Source organism: Bombyx mori, chromosome 17 (genome assembly GCF_030269925.1).
Source record: "Bombyx mori chromosome 17, ASM3026992v2".
NCBI classification, from domain to species: domain Eukaryota; kingdom Metazoa; phylum Arthropoda; class Insecta; order Lepidoptera; family Bombycidae; genus Bombyx; species Bombyx mori.
The window spans coordinates 7,349,192-7,366,196 of NC_085123.1; the positions used below are offsets into that span (position 1 = coordinate 7,349,192).

The 17,005-nt window shown below is 35.1% G+C and overlaps 2 protein-coding genes across 2 annotated transcripts in view; one reads left to right on the top strand and one right to left on the bottom strand.

Moving 5' to 3' along the window:
• Positions 1-17,005, bottom strand: part of LOC134200438 (uncharacterized) — a 400,183-nt gene that overhangs the window by 142,411 nt on the left and 240,767 nt on the right. The window lies entirely within an intron of this gene.
• Positions 5,264-16,385, top strand: dbt (double-time protein). Its single transcript, NM_001043820.1, is given in 8 exon segments — positions 5,264-5,608; positions 6,137-6,247; positions 6,586-6,778; positions 8,951-9,093; positions 10,143-10,345; positions 11,655-11,814; positions 15,138-15,218; positions 15,457-16,385. Coding segments are annotated over 8 exon segments (1,026 nt in total). The 5' UTR covers positions 5,264-5,532; the 3' UTR covers positions 15,516-16,385.

Consider the following 17,005-nt stretch of genomic DNA (forward strand, 5'->3'; position numbering starts at 1 on the left):
TTGAAGGGTGGGGTAGCTGTTGTAACTATACTGAGACCTTAGAACTTATATCTCAAGGTGGGTGGCGCATTTACGTTGTAGATGTCTATGGGCTCCAGTAACCACTTAATACCAGGTGGGCTGTGAGCTCGTCCCCCATCTAAGCAATAAAAAAAAAAAAAAAAAAAAAAAAAAAGATGAAGATTATGCCGAAACCGTGACTAAAAAAGGCTCAGTTTCATTATCACATCGGATCTCCTAAATGTTCTTACTTTATTTTTATATCTCTCGATGATCTATTTGGTCTGTTGACTTTTCGTTAAACAATATCGATATTTGGAAGGGTGGTTTTTCTATGTAGATGCAATATTTAGCTGAACATACACACAAAAATAGCCAGTCGTCGTTTAACGGTAATAAGAAATGTGTAAATATAGTCATTACTAGTATCCAAAGTTCAATGTCGCCACGAATTTTAACAACTTAGTTTTAAAAATCAAATTCATTAGGTATGTAATAATTGAGTAAATGTTATTTTTAATAATGAATAAATCGATGGTTAAATATAAAAGAAACTGTAGGTAATTCAAATTATTGTATAAAAAATATTACAATAAATTAACCAACTATATTAAAAATATTCAAAGTTTAATAGGGACGGTACGAATAAATATCGATGGACGCCCATGTCTTTGTACTGTTTTGTGAAACATAATGAAAACAGGTTTTCTCCTGGTGCCAAATTGGTCATTAAGTAGACTCATGTTGTAATTATATTATTTAAAAAAACTTTTCAAATAAAACAATCCGTTGACTATTGCTAGCATTTGAATTCTTAAATTTTATTTTAGTTATAATATAGAACGGCAGGTTCTTCAATGACTTATTTCCTGTCTTTGTAGTACTTTTTGGGACTGTGGTGAGTTTCATAAGTCATCTTTTAGATGACTTCGGAAATTTGTAGACAACGAAATCTCAATGCTTAAGTTACCAACATAAATATGATATATGATCGTATTAGCTAGTAAGGATAAATTTAGTTTTTTCGACTTGTCTTGACAGTTTCAAGAGGCTTACAATAAAATCAGTCAATTCATCCAACCCGTCTTGTCCTCTATAAAGCATAAGTTTCAAATCCTGCTATATTCTGTAAATAAATAATATGTGACAAAGCAAAAGGTAACTTTCAGATATTTCTATTTTTGTGAACTTTTAAAATAGGTAATTAATAATTTTAAGGAAATGCTTTAAGAAAAGCATATGATGTATTTTGTGTCATGAAGACGTTGTGATTTTTATTTATAAAAATATGTAATGTAAACTACTTATAAGCATTGATTTAATTATATTTGTGAGAAGCATTCGAATTGAATTGTTTTATTTGTTTTAATTGTTTACTTGATTTGTATTTTATTTTAGGTTCCGTAGCAGAATGGAACCGAAATTGGAACCGTTTCAACTTTGCCCTGTTCATCAGCCCATAATACATGTTACAGCCCTTACCGTCATTTTTTCTAGAGGTGCTCAGTGTGCTTAGTGCGAGTTTCTTGACGTTCTCGATAGCGTAAAAGTTAAGCCAATTTTGTATGCAATTGGAACAGCGCCCCTAGCGGCAAACGTATGCAAACGATCCCATTCCATACAAATATGAGCTAACTTTTACGCTATCGAGAACGTTAAAAACACGCACTAAGGTACTAATAAAATTATACCTTTCTGTGTGCTACAGAAAGGTATAATTTTATTAGTACCTTATATCTACGCGCTTAAATGTACATATTCTTAAACAGGATATATGTTGGAGTATTTCCACTTTCGGGTAGCGACATAGTAAGCGGGCGGTCTTCGTAAGTCAATAAAACCAGAAATGAACTCAGAGCGTATATTACGCAGGAGCGCTCCGTCCGATACGGCGACTTGCTCGCTTCTCAGCTCGAGAGTTTTTTTTCCTACCTAAGCTGAGAGCCTTGAGAGGCTATTTCAGCGTAACCCTAACTTTAGTAGGTGAGCTCACGGGGCTCAAACCTGATGACGTTGCTAACACGAACCCTAGCAAGAGCCGTGCTTCGCAGAATCTACCACCGGATCGGAAACGCGACCCACTGAGAAGATCCGGCGAGAAACTCAGTGGGCTGTGTCTGAGAGTTAATTTACTCGTCGAGCCCTTCGTCGCAAGCGACGGGTTCGACGAGAACGGTGACCGGTGCTTGAAGTACCTAAAAGCACCGTTAGTGGATCGGGAGGATCCGAGATGACGTGTTTTGGGCGACGTCGACTGCTTTCCATTCTGTCCGCAGGATCGGGAATGTAGTTACCGGCGGCCACGATGAGAGGGTTCTCGTGTCGTGCCGCTTTATCGACAACAACGGAGCGTTTTTATAGCAAGGTATCGTGGTGGGACGATGTTGTTTACGACTCTTATCTTGCACGTGTTGTTTTCGATGAATGCTTGCACCTGTTGTTTGTCGTCCCATCTTTATTCGTCATGAACTAATGGTTTATAAAAAAACACGCGCCGACATATATATATAATATACCTAGTCAGGTCATAAATTCTGTCACATGTTTAATGTAAAATAATTGAAACAAGTTTATTCATTATGTAACCATTCATATACCAAAATGAACTTAACAAAACATAGATTCTTATGACACTAAAGTTTATTCAAAATGACCTCCGTGATTTTGAATATAGGCCTTCAATCTGCGCGGCCAGTCGTCTATCGCAGCACGAACGAGGTCCATGTCAATATCGGCGGCTGCCTTAATCAAGGATGTCTTGAGTGACTCCAAATTGGGATGAGGCTTTGAGCACGCCTTTTCCTCCAAGTGTTGCCATATCTTGTAATCTAACGGATTCAAATCTGGACTGGAGGAGGGCCAGTCTTCGTGCCGGATGAAGTCGATTTCACGCGCCGCCAGCCAGTCTTGTGTGCTCTTCGCTCTATGAGCTGGCGCCGAATCTTGTTGGAATACCCAGTGCCTGTTATTGAACATGGTATAAGAAACAGGTTCCACAAGGTTCGTCAGGACTGTATTTTGATACACAACTGCATTCGTTTTTACACCTTTCTCACAAAAATGTACCTCTGTTAAGCCCCAATAAGAAACTCCCAACCATACCATGAGCGAGGATGGAAAATGATCTCGTTGGACACGCGGAATACGGTTGCTCGCTTCTTCACTACTGTGTGCGTACACCTTATCATTTTGTTTGTTGTAGCTCTCTTCTACGGTAAAATTTTTTTCATCCGAAAAAAGAATTTTCCCATATTTTTTTCCCGCGTACCGCTTCAACAAAGCGCGGCATCTCTTCAGTCTCAGGTCCATTAGACGAGCATTCAAACGATGTCCTGTTTTTCTTCGATATGCCCGAAGCTCTAAGTCTTCATTTAACACCCTTTTCACCGTGGTTCTGCTTAACCCCATCTGAAGGGCCAACAGTTTCTGCTTACGTTTGGGGTTTCTTTGAATTCGCGCCTTCACAGCTTTTATCACTGCTGGAGTCCTAACAGACCGAGGGCGACCACTTCTTGACCTGTCATTTACACTAGAGTCTTCATTGTATCGTTTGATGGTACGATAAACGAATCTTTTGGTTATATTCAAAATTTTCAGTATGTTAAAAATTTGAATTGGCGCGTAACCGCAACGATGCAACGCAATAACTGAAACACGGTCTTCTTTAAGCGTCCATATTTAAAAAATATTAAGTGTATAATCTATGTTTAAAAATGAGAAAAATTCTAAAAGTATACATTTTTATTTTCATGAACAATTCGAAATTCGAATTCAATAAACTTTTTTGTGGCCAGCATTCTAAAAGAAAAGTTTTTACTGTGCATCAATAGTGCGCTATGAATTGCAATAAATAAACTTTGTACATTCAACGCCTCCATCTTATGCCCCACTCACATGCGGGCAAATATTCGTACATTGTACGAATGTTTGCGCGCATGTGAAGGGCCGTCAAACATTCATTCGCAAACTTAGCAGCTGTGTAAATGGGTTCGCATACTCAATTAGCGAACCCGTTTGCGCTTCCTCCTACACTTGTTTACGAATGTCTCACGAATTTCTGCTCCTTTTTAATTCGTCAATAGAACATTGAAGAGAAAAAGAGTTTTGAATTCTTTCCCAGACATCATTAACAGCCATGCTGTTTTTATGGGATTTCGTTTGATGAAGATACGCTACACAGTAGATGTCACGAACTATGAAAATGGCGACACGTCCGTTACCTTTGCAATCGTCGGCGCAACTGGGCAAACGAATGTGTGGGAGACTACGCGAAGGTTCGAGGTTCGCACGCTTTGATGTCTGTTAAAAAACCGACACAGCTTGGAAAACCACGAATGCAGCGAAAACTTTGCATAATCATTTGCAAATGTCGTCCTACACTTGCGGGTTTGCGTATTCGTGCGCATGTGAGTGACCGGTGTTAGAATTTGCTTATTGCTATAGCAAGTACACAAGATAAGAACAATTATACCTAGACTCCGAATAACAAAAATATTTCCGAAAGATTCCCACTCTTATCAGATTCTCTAGCTCAGTGTTGTAGAAATTCTGATTCGTTTTTATTGAATCTTTTCCATTATATTTTACTGGAACAGGAACTCACACCTCTAATCGTTTTAAACGATTATTAAGTTATTGTCCTCAAGTCATAAATTCCGACGTGGTCATTCAAAATTCATCGCGCAAGCCAAGGTTTATCTAGTCTTAGAATTAATTTTCCTTCTTTTTTTGTTTCTTGAATTTTTTTGCTTACCTATTGACAATAGCGTCGTGGGGCAGTTCTGGCTTCACCGGGTGTACATAGCTCACGGAGTTCAGACTGAGAGACTTTACTAACACTGCCCTAGCAAGAGCAGTGTTTCGGATCTTTCACCGGATCCGAATTGCTCTTTTACTTCATTTGGTTCATTCAAAATTTTTTTACTCTTTTACTAAACGTTCTTTTACTTCATTAAACTTAAATGATCCTGTGTTTTACCAAATAAAGAGAAAAATATGCATAGATGTTAATGATTGAATATGTGTTGTGTTTATGTGAAGTTGTGTTTTTTTATCGACTAAATAAATTAGTCAAATTGAAAAAAAATTGTTAGGCATTTGAATATCATTTATAAAAGGCTTAATTTAATTCTGAATCTGTGTAGGTTGGTGTTGCCATAGAAACCCTGAATGGAAATTGGAATCTTCAATCAGTAATACATATCTGTTTAATCTGTGGATCCCATTCCAGCAGCAGCTCTATGTTCTATCTAAGTTTTGTTCAATTTACAAAAATTTGGTTCCTCGTCCATGTGTTTCTGCCTGTAGATAAGTCCAATTTGCAACTTATTTTAGTTAAAAATATAGATTTTTTTACAGAAAATTTACTAAGATAATCTCTACAACAGCTCAGATACAAACAAAATTACATCAGAATTCATGTTCAATTTAATTTTACTAGTTAACTTGTGCGTCTATCGCAATATGGCCGTCCTGTAATGAATTGGTGGTCAGTAATATTATTTGTGGTTCTATCTCTCTGCTAATATTAAAATGGAGCTTCGTGTCGGTAACAAATACCGACTTGGGCGAAAAATTGGCTCCGGATCTTTTGGAGATATATATTTAGGTAAGTAATTGGAGGGTTAATTGTAAACAAAGAAAATCGTAAATTGCTGCTCGGGCCAGCTGCGCCTAATCTTCGTTTCTACATAAGTTAAATAATGTTGAACATGAATAATTTGAACTATGGACTTCTTAATTTTTTTTCCATTGAAAGTCTGAATACAGAACTAAATATTTATGGACATTGATTGCATGTGATTACTGACTTCATAACGTAGATGTCTCTCTGAAGACTTAATTAACAGTAGTCGCCACGAACGGTTTCCAAGATGTTGGTTAGACGCTTGTTTTCGTATTACTTTTGAGTAACAGTATATATTAAAATTACCTGGTTGTAATTCGATAATTATGCTTCTGTTATATACTGTCTTATTAATGAATGGTATGTATGTATCATTTGTGTTATGAAATGGTACATTGTGCCCTTTTAACATGTCCCAATATTAACATTAAGCAGTAAATAATTATTGATTCTATTTTATGGGTGTTGTTATTTATATTATCAATCAATGTGAATAAAAATGGTTTTTAGGAACAAACATTGTCACAAGGGAAGAAGTAGCCATTAAGTTAGAATGTATCAAAACGAGACATCCACAGTTACACATAGAAAGCAAATTTTACAAACTAATGCAAGGAAGAGGTAAGAAATTTTCTTGATATGGTTGAGCTGATAAAGTAATTTTCAAATCACAAAAGTGTTTCTTTTAAAGACCTATGCAATAAACTATAGATCGAATAGCTCAGTTATTAGTTTTATATCTGTCAAGTTTCCAACTTATGCCATATAACCATAATTCCAAAACCCTGCTTAAAACTGGATCATTCATTTAAATGAATATGTATAAAGTTTTTGGATAGATAATTTGCACAGAGCTTTGCTCGTCATTAAAAGTAGTAGAAGTAGTGTTATTTTTGGTATTAACTTAAAAAAAGATAAAACTTGTTAATTTTGTTTTAAATTTTTATTAATACTTTCAGTTGGAATTCCTGCAATTAAATGGTGTGGGTCAGAGGGTGACTACAATGTAATGGTAATGGAACTGCTAGGTCCGTCATTGGAAGATCTCTTCAATTTTTGCTCACGTCGTTTTTCTCTCAAGACAGTACTCCTTCTAGCAGACCAACTAATTTCCCGCATTGAGGACATACACTACAGAAATTTTATCCATAGGTGAGTTTTAGTTTCTTAAACAGAGAAAAATATTAATTTAATCAAAATTATTATCATTATTTTACAAAAATACAGCTTGGTGATAATTTGGCATTAACTTTCAAATTAGATTGTGTTCATTTCATAGGCCATATTTGAATCTCAAAAATAAAACTAGTAAAACATAAAGTTATCCTTTTAGTGTGTGCAGAAAGCATCTCTTATTGTATACAGAAAATATGCATTATTTATTAAATTATTTAAAATTATTTCTTAAAGAAATAAGCAATGTTATTGTATCAAATTTAAAATACAAATTTAAAGAAAGTAAAACCTAAATTTAAAATAACATTTTTTAATAGAAGTTCCTAAATTGTGCCCATTTTGTTTGTGGGTGAGTGATCTTACAACTCTTAGTAAGTCAACCTGCTGCTTTTGGTGATTGTGTAATTTTGGTAACCTGAAGTGTGAAGACTCGTGTACTCCATGTGAACTCTGAGTCTCCATACAGGCCTTACACAGTGAAATTTCTGTAATGTCTATTTTGAACAATTTTTTATGTAAGGCTTGTGTCCAGTGATTGCACCAGCTACATCTCAATATTGCTCTCTTATATAAGGGGAATAGAGTGGGCTATGGCCCTTTTCCGTTACTCAAAAGCCCTGTGAGTCATCATCAGCCACATCATTATCTCGATTCACTAGGTCCTTTAATCCACTAAAAAGTAATATTTTTTAAGTTATGTACCTAACATAGTGGCTGATGTTGTTTGATAAGTGACATACATGGCTGATGTAATCCATTGCCTCTAGGACTGCTAGTGTATTCTTATTTTGTAACATTTTATTTGTTTAGCATCTAGGATTCTCATGCATTACTTTGCACACTGTTGTAGCCATCTAGTGGCTCATATAGTTTTCATAACCATATAGATAAACATATAGCTTTCAGAAAAATGCTCATCTTGTGCTTTGCTTGGTTTTTGAGCCATACATAAAACTAGGTGGGTAGCCGAATCTTGCTGTGATTAATCACATTTAGTAAGATGGGATTCTATAAATCAAAATTAAATTACTTCTAGTAACTGCAGCTACTATTGGTATTTTGCTGTTTATCCTATCCACAATTTTAGTAGGAGCAGTAGTTATTTTAGCGCAGATTGCATTGATGAAATATTTAAATATCTCCTAGTGCAGCAATGGAAATTGTTTTGAATACATAATGTTATGTTCATATATGCAAATATGCCTGAATTTGGTTTTATTAATTTTAAATATGGCCACCATAGCCATTCATCACATATTATTAAGGGCAATTGCCTACCAAGGACAAAAATCAACATTTTAGGCAATTTTTCTTCGTTTCCAAACAGTGACATAAATAATTCTATTACAATCGATTACTACAGTCAAAAAGTCTTGAAATTAAATACCTAGCTCCTCAAATAGTAAGATAAGAATTGGGAACATTTCTGAACCCTAAATAAAATATATTTGCCAGGCTATGTATAAATATACTCTTCCTTGTAGGAAGTTTATCCTTTGTGAATTTACAAGTGCATGTTGGGTGATGATGAACTAGAGTTTCTAAAAAAATCCATTATTTTGTGAAACAATAAAATAGTGCTATGATATGTTTAGAAAATAGCCCATAAAATCTCTTAGTCCAATCATACAAGTTCTTTCTCAAAGTCAACAATACAATGAGTTTTAATTCTAAGGTAATAGAAATTAATAAATCAAGGGTTAAAATAGTCTATAAACATGTCAAAGTTAGATTACAACTGATTTGATTGTAGTTTCTATGACAAATTTTGTATTTGCATATGATAAACACTGAAATCATTCATTCTGTTTGCTTTGTCATTAGAATTATGAGATAGTGTTGTACTTTGGGTCAATTTGCAGAGTTAAAATAAAAAGGAGTACCAGTTTACATTTATAATTTTTTGTTATCTTAATTTCTCTTTAAGTTTTTTTTTTTTAATTTATAAAGATTATTGAAAAAGTCAAAACAATTACAAAACATTTAGAAGTCAAATGATTTAAAAGTAATTATAGAGACCTACAATATAAATCAAGAAAGAGATTGCTCTTGAACTCTGTTATTCTCTGTGTAATCTAGTATAGATTACATAATATAAGGTACTGTGTGTTTTACAGGTAATGTGTACAAATAAAATTCTATTTACAGAGACATCAAACCTGACAATTTTCTAATGGGCCTAGGTAAAAAAGGAAATTTAGTGTATATAATAGATTTTGGCTTAGCTAAGAAGTACAAAGATCCTCGGACTAATCAACATATACCTTACAGAGAAAACAAAAATTTGACAGGTATGCATTTTTAATTTATTGTTGTGTGATTCAATAATTATTTTGATCACTTATTGTGTTATACTATAATTCATGCTGTCATTTATTATGTGATAAATAACCCTTTAAGGAAAAATTTTAGTTACAGTCTTCCTTTAACACAGTTATTTTAACATAATCCTCAACAAAATTTTAAATAAAATTGTTTTCTATTGCAGTTTCTATGATATTTTTACCGATAGGTGCACAACCTTTTATCTCATCATTCAAAACAAATCATCAATAGTTAGATATAGTTATGGAATAAATAATAACATTATTATTGTTATTGGTTGGAAATTGGCAATATCAAAGAACATACAGCATACATACAGCATTAGGGATCCTAAAAACTTATATGACCTCTATATTTAACTAACAAACTGATTGTAATTTAATTCATATAATTGTGCAGTGCATGTTTTTATCACTGTATAATAAAGTTATAGATCCTACTTATAAAAAGGAATTGCTACAAAACATGTCATCTAAATTGCATAAAATATAAATAGAATTCTGTTCCTTACAGTACCATTATCTGATATGAGCTATTGATTTATAGTATTGATAATATTATTCAATACAGTAAACAAGTATGTAATTCAAATGTGAGTAAAATTACACTGAATATAAATTATATAAATGCTGAATGAAGTCAAGTAATTATTGGAATTGATTGATGTGAATGCCTCCTTCTTGAGACATGAGTCCATCTTTACTGTAGAATATGCCACTATATACTAATTAGTTTTTTTTTTATTGCCCTTGTAGGCAGAAAAGCATACCTGATGGTGAGTGGTTACCGTCGCCCACCAGGGGCAGGCAGAGCCAAGCCGCTGCCTATCAAAACACATAATTGTTACGAATATAATTTTGAAGCTATCCTTTCATATTATTTTATGTATAACTAGCATTGATGTATATTCAATACTCTATCTCATGTCCTTTTTATTGAATGTACTAATGTCTATATTTCCAGAAGCAAATATATATATTATTTAATTTTTTTTTCCTTAAATGAATTATTTCAGGAACAGCAAGATATGCTTCAATAAATACACATTTAGGAATTGAGCAGTCACGTCGAGATGATCTAGAGTCACTGGGCTATGTGCTCATGTACTTTAACCGTGGTAGTTTACCATGGCAGGGGCTAAAAGCAGCAACAAAACGTCAAAAATATGAAAGAATATCTGAAAAGAAACTGTCCACTCCTTTTGATGAGCTTTGTAAGGTAAGAATGTATACTTTATCATCATGTCGTGTATCATATATTCATATCATGTATTATATTCATGAAAGCTGAAATTGAAATGCTTATAAGGTTTCACTCTGTGGTTAATTTTTTTTTTATCGCTTAGGTGGGTGGACGAGCTCACAGCCCACCTGGTGTTAAGTGGTTACTGGAGCCCATAGACATCTACAACGTAAATGCGCCACCCACCTTGAGATATAAGTTCTAAGGTCTCAAGTATAGTTACAACGGCTGCTCCACCCTTCAAACCGAAACGCATTACTGCTTCACGGCATAAAATAGGCAGGGTGGTGATACCTACCCGCGCGGACTCACAAGAGGTCCTACCATCAATAATTACGCAAATTATAATTTTGCGGGTTTGATTTTTATTACACGATGTTATTCCTTCACTGTGGAAGTCAATCGTGAACATTTGTTGAGTACGTATTTCATTAGAAAAATTGGTACCCACCTGAGATTCGAACACCGGTGCATCGCTCAACACGAATGCATCGAACGTCTTATCATTTAGGCCGCGACGACTTTTAATTACGATGACGTATTAACGACGGCTAATGAATATAACTTGCTATATTATTCTTAATCCTATTTTTTTTATTGAGAAACGAAACTGTAAAATATTGTTTATGGTACATAAGTACAAGGAATGGTTCCCAGAGTACAAAAGGGAATAATATTTATAATAAAGAATTATTTGCATCATTCACTGAGTTAGTTCTAATTTTGACATATACTGTTAAAATAACACCCTTTCTTTTACTTTTATGTACCATAATTAAAAACGGATGGGGCAACTGTTTTCCTAATAGTATACTGTTTACTTTAATTCACTTTTACAATTTTACCTTATGTCCTGCGAAAACAATTGTTAAGCTACGAAACTAAAGCCATAATTAAGACTGGTCTTAATTTTTCAATGATGTTGTACAATAAACGCTAGCCAAAATTATAAATAGAGGTCATTTACAGTCAAAATTGTTACAGTAGGTAAAACTGCATGAGTAGATTCCAGCATACCCAATTTGCCATAAAACAGACACATTTCAGTTTGAAGGGTGGGATAGCTGTTATACAATACAATTGAAAATTTAATCCCAAGTCAGGGTGTGTGGCAGTTTTAATGGCTCTGGTAACAGAAGGGACTTAGAATTCGTTCATCAATAAAGTCTAATAAAAAAATGTAATTATTTTAATGTACTTTAATATACTTAATATACTATTGTGATGTGAGGTGAAGAATTGTGCATTGATTTGTGAGTCTCATTTTTTATTTTTTTATTTAAAGAACCATCCAATTGAGTTTCAACTGTATTTGAAGTACTGCCGGCGACTTCGTTTCGAGGAGAGACCCGACTACGCCCATCTGCGTCAGTTGTTTCGCACCCTCTTCCACCGGCAAGGATTTACATATGACTACGTGTTTGATTGGAACATGTTAAAGTTTGGTATGTACTTTTATACTTTCGCTGTGTTATGACGGCTTTTCAATAGACCACCCCATCTCGATCCTCACGTGGCATAAATGACGACTAAGGGTTAATTTGGAAACATTCTCCAATTCAACCTCCAGCAGCGTTCTCTGAGAATTCATCACCGTACTGCGATCGCCAAACGATATTAAATGGTAGTAGTGCGTATTATAAGTCCATAAGAGTAGATACCACAGTCCTGCACATTTCCGTCGCGGCGCATTCGTGCATTATGGCTTGAAGGCTTGGACAGCCTTTATACAATAAAATTACGTCTGACTTGGATCAAGGTTCACTTACACCAGGTAGGTTCTGAGCTCGCATACCTTGCTAAGCAATAAAGAAATAATTAAAAAGTATACCAAGATTACAAAATGTCAGATAAAAAATTTAAGCTGCATTTACACAGGTGGCTTAGCTAAAAATATAATAATATTGTAAGGAAAACTTTATTAAAAATGTTAGCATATTGTTATGACCGCCTGACGGTGGATACAAATATAAACTCAACTACAAAGTTATAACTGTTTATTACAAGATATATAAAAAAAATATTAATTAATTTATCTCAAAAAAAGTTATTAATTGAATTAAAAGAAATACTCTAGTGATGACTACTTGCGGGGAGTGGATTCGCGGCACAGGGAAGATTTTTGGTCTTCAAAAAAGATCTATGTGCACTGGGAACTTATCTTTGGACCGTTAGATCCCGTGACACGTGGGGGTCTTCGCTGAGGAAGTTTCCACTGCCTAATGGGGAACTCGGAGGTGTTGCCTGAACGTCTACAATCCGTACTTGGACGTTCAGCCCGTATTTCGCAATCTTTACGGTGGACCCTCAATTTACAAGGGGGTTGAAGAATCCGTTTTTAATTTTCGTGTTTATTTTAGTGTAGCACTGATTGTACTACTTTTTAAAATGAGATCAAATAATCGCCAATACGGATCACTTATAATTGTCGTGCGAACTCTCTGGCGTCGAAATCCCTTCCTCCTGCGCGAATTCGTTTTTATATTATGTTTGTATCGGAACGGCCTACTTCCTTCCCTGTGGCGACAATGCGCACTGAGCGGACTTCTAGATCTTTCGTATAAGACGAGATAGAAATATGGAAAGAACGGCTCAACCGAAGCAAGTCACGCCCTAAATTATTGTCTATATTCCAGAAAACTCCTGTGGTACTTAGATAGCAATAGTCGAGTCGAGCGAAATGGAATCATTCACAAGCAACGGGTCAACCCTTGTTCGCTTTTTTTTTTTCGATATTTCTAGGCACTTACGTTGTGGGCGTTTGTTATCCGATGTTCTAGAAGGAATTTGATTTCCGGTACCAACGAATTCCTTATATGGCCACTAGTTAAAGGGCGCGGTTTTCATTCATTGTAGAAACTACACTCGCGAGCAAAAGTTTGGAATCACTTACTTGAAATTGATTCCGCGCGATCTTGTGTACTAAATATTTTTTTGATAATCATAAAAATGAGATCATTTTAAAGGTTGAACTCTTAACTTTAAACTGATACCAAATTCATTCAAATCGAGCCAGTAGTTAAGGAGCTATTCCGGATTAAGTGAAGGAGGTAGGAAACAAAGGAAATATGGAAAAATAATGAATGCATAAAACAACAAAAATTAATAAATAAAAATTTTATTTAGCCTTAAAATTAAATGTCAGTACTTTGTGTTCCCTTCCCTTGCCCTAATAACTCCTCGAAGACGATTCTTCATAGACCTGATCAGCTTTTGAATTGATTCTTGTGGGATACCTTCCCACTTCTCAATCAACGCCGATTTCAGCTCATTCAGGCATGAAGGAGCAGAAGTTCTGGAACGAACCCTATTCTTCAGTTCATCCCACACGTGCTGAATAGGATTCAAGTCAGGGCTGAGCGCAGGCCAGTCCAATGTGGCGATATAGACTTCTTCGAAGTATTCAGTTGTTCCACGGGCAGTGTGACAACGAGCGTTATCGTGCTTAAGGAGGAAGCTATCACCGGCATATCCCGCATAGGGAACGACATGTTCCAGCAGAATATTGGAAATGTACCGGTCCGAAGTTGACCGCCTCCTCGTCCCCCGCCAGGCACGAAAACAAGCTCGGTTTTACCGTCGAAGGAAATGCCGGCCCACATCATACAAGAGCCGACCCCATAAGCCACTGTTTCAGCGAAACAGCACTGCGCAAATCGCTTCCCAGGCCGCCTGTAGACCCAACCTCTTCGGTCGCTACCATGCAAACACATCCTGCTCTCGTCGGAGAACAGGATTTGCCTCCATTGCTCAACCTCTCAATTAAGATTGGTACGAGCAAATTGAAGGCGTGCTTGTCGATGAGCTACCGTGAGTTTCGGGCCTGTGACAGGCCTTTTTGGAGTCAGATTCGCTTGCTTGAGTCGTCGACGAACTGTCTACTTGCTAGCTGCTACCCTACGAACATCTCGGAGCTCCTGTTGGACGTCGACACCAGGTTAATGCCGATTTCGGAGAGAGGTTAACACGATAAAACGGTCATTCCTCTCCGATGTGCCCCGGCGCCGTCCAGATCTTGGTCTCGGGATAAAGCTACCAGTCTCTTGAAAGCGCTTGCAAACTTTTGAAACACAGGAATGGCTTATTTGGAGCCGACGAGCGACAATCCGCTGGCTGAGCTCTTCTTGCAATAGGGCTACGATTTGTGCTACTTCTGTAGGTGTTGTCCCAATTGTCGTACAAGGTAAAGGGTCAAAAGTAGCCGAGATATGTACCAGTCAACGTGTGAAAGTCGACTGATAAAGAAAATCCGATAACAGGTGCTTTTATAGGGGTCAGTAGGCCGCAACTCGCGACGTATCAAGCAATTGAAACACGTCTTTTTCGTTATTCCTTCACTTAATCCAAGATAACTTCTTAAATACTGGCTTGATTTTAATGAATTTGGTATCAGTTTAAAGTTAGGAATTCAACCTTTAAAATGATCTCATTTTTATGATTATCAAAAAAATATTTAGTACACAAGATCGCGCGGAATCAATTTCAAGTAAGTGATTCCAAACTTTTGCTCGCGAGTGTAGTTATTTTGTTTGTTTGCGCGTAATGATTTTTTTAATTAATTTTATATTTTTAGAATTTTGTTACGACGTTACAATATTCTAAAACGAGTCTTTTACAATACCAGTTTTTCTTACATTATAGAAGTAGTTAATTACATGTAGTTAGTAGTTATAAATGTTAAAATTGTTTGAAATGATATCCAGTATTATAGCAAATACAGACTCTAAGGTATAACGTATAACTTTCTAACTATATAACTATTCTATAGGAGGACTGCGTGATAACCATCAAACAAGTGGTATTGATCGCGCTCTTAGACGTCTTGAACAAAATCAGGAACAAGAAAATAGTAAGTATTAATATTTCTTGAAATCAGATCTTGTATATATAATTCTTAAAATGTATATATTGGTTTTTGTTCTCATTGATCATTTAGTTGTTTTTCCCACAAAATTTAGAAAAAAATGTAGTATCTTTAGCTTAGGTTTTCAAGATTATTATTCTTGTGTGTTCCGCGTCATTGGAAATATTTTATCATCCTTAGGAATACGTCCAGCCCTTATTTCTATAATAATTTTCTTTTTTAGCCGCTGCGACAGCCGGCCAGCCCAGTAATGCAGTGGCAGCAATTTCGGAATGGCGGTGAGGAGAGATACCGCTGACTTCACGCTGATAACATCTCTCTAAAAGCACGTTGGTATTTGTGACCAGTATGTTCTGTGTCGCAGAATGTACCTTACACAGACATAATTGTGACAATGAAAGTATAAGGACGCCTCTGCAGATGATCAGTACGGCAGGACTTGAGGCGTGAGCGTGAACTTCGACTACACATTCGCGATTTTGAAAGCGAATCTTTATATTAATTAATAAATAAATAAAAAGATAAAATGATTTTGTAAGCATACAGGTTAACATTCATATTAATGTAAATTATTTAAATTTTAGGCTAAGCAGGTTGATAAGTGGGCCGATGAACTCGTAACTTTTCTCGCAATTTTTAAATATGTAACGTTAAGTTATGTAATAAATAACGTTTAAGGCCTACCCATACATCCATTGTACTTTGTGCTCAGTTATATTTAGATATAAGAGAATTCAATAGTAACATTTGAGGCGTTCGTTCAGAAAAAGAACTAACTGCCCGGTGTCAAATTTTGATGTTCAGTTTAAATAGAATAATCTATAAATATTCTTTACAAAAGGAATTATTTGTCTTATATCTAAATACAACACTCGTATATATTTGGTAAAACTGACTGATTGAAAACAATTACTAAAAACGCAGGAAGCATACTGTAGAAACGAGTTTATCAGACTTTTCGATTCCTACTGCGTTAATTTTGCAACTTTAAGTAAGTTACTACAAATTGAAAGTAGGAACGGTAGAAAAATAATTGCTCTAAACCAAATTTGTCTGCACATTGTGTAAAATCATTGCTCGAAAAGGTATAAAACTGTAAATAAACAAGTACATTCTCTGAGTGCAATATAGTGATGTTTTCTTTAACTATTCAACATGTAGTTTCATTTGATTTTGTCTTCCAATTATAAATATTATTTACAACTTACAATAACTCAAATTAGTAACGTAAATTTGTGATAAATTTTATTTCCCTTGAATCATGTAGTCACTGCCGTACACAAAAAATCGTAACATGAGCAAAAATAAGTAATGATAGCTAGAACGTACCGTACCGAGTGTACAGTGTTCTACTAGTTCAAAGTGAGTTTTATTTGGAGATTAGTAACGTATGCAGTTTAGATTTTAAACCATAATTTCTGTTATGGTTATTTTTTTATAAACTTTGCGAAATCTATGATCTCACGCAGATTACCAAATTTCATAAATCATAATTTAAAAAAAAATCGGTTACCATTTCAGTATCTGGACACCGAACAATAAAAAAAATTACAATCTTTGTAATTGTCGTAAATTGTAAATATTATGTAGTTATATATTTTAGAGCATTTGTGTAATGTAATCTAGCGTCAAATCTACCGCGCTGTTAATACTAAAACTGTGTTGCTATGTTATACCTTACCTTATTTAACCAAGGTAATTTCTATATCCAAAGTACATCATATACGAATATTTCTCGTTCAGTTTTTTATTGTCCTTAGAATTACTTTATT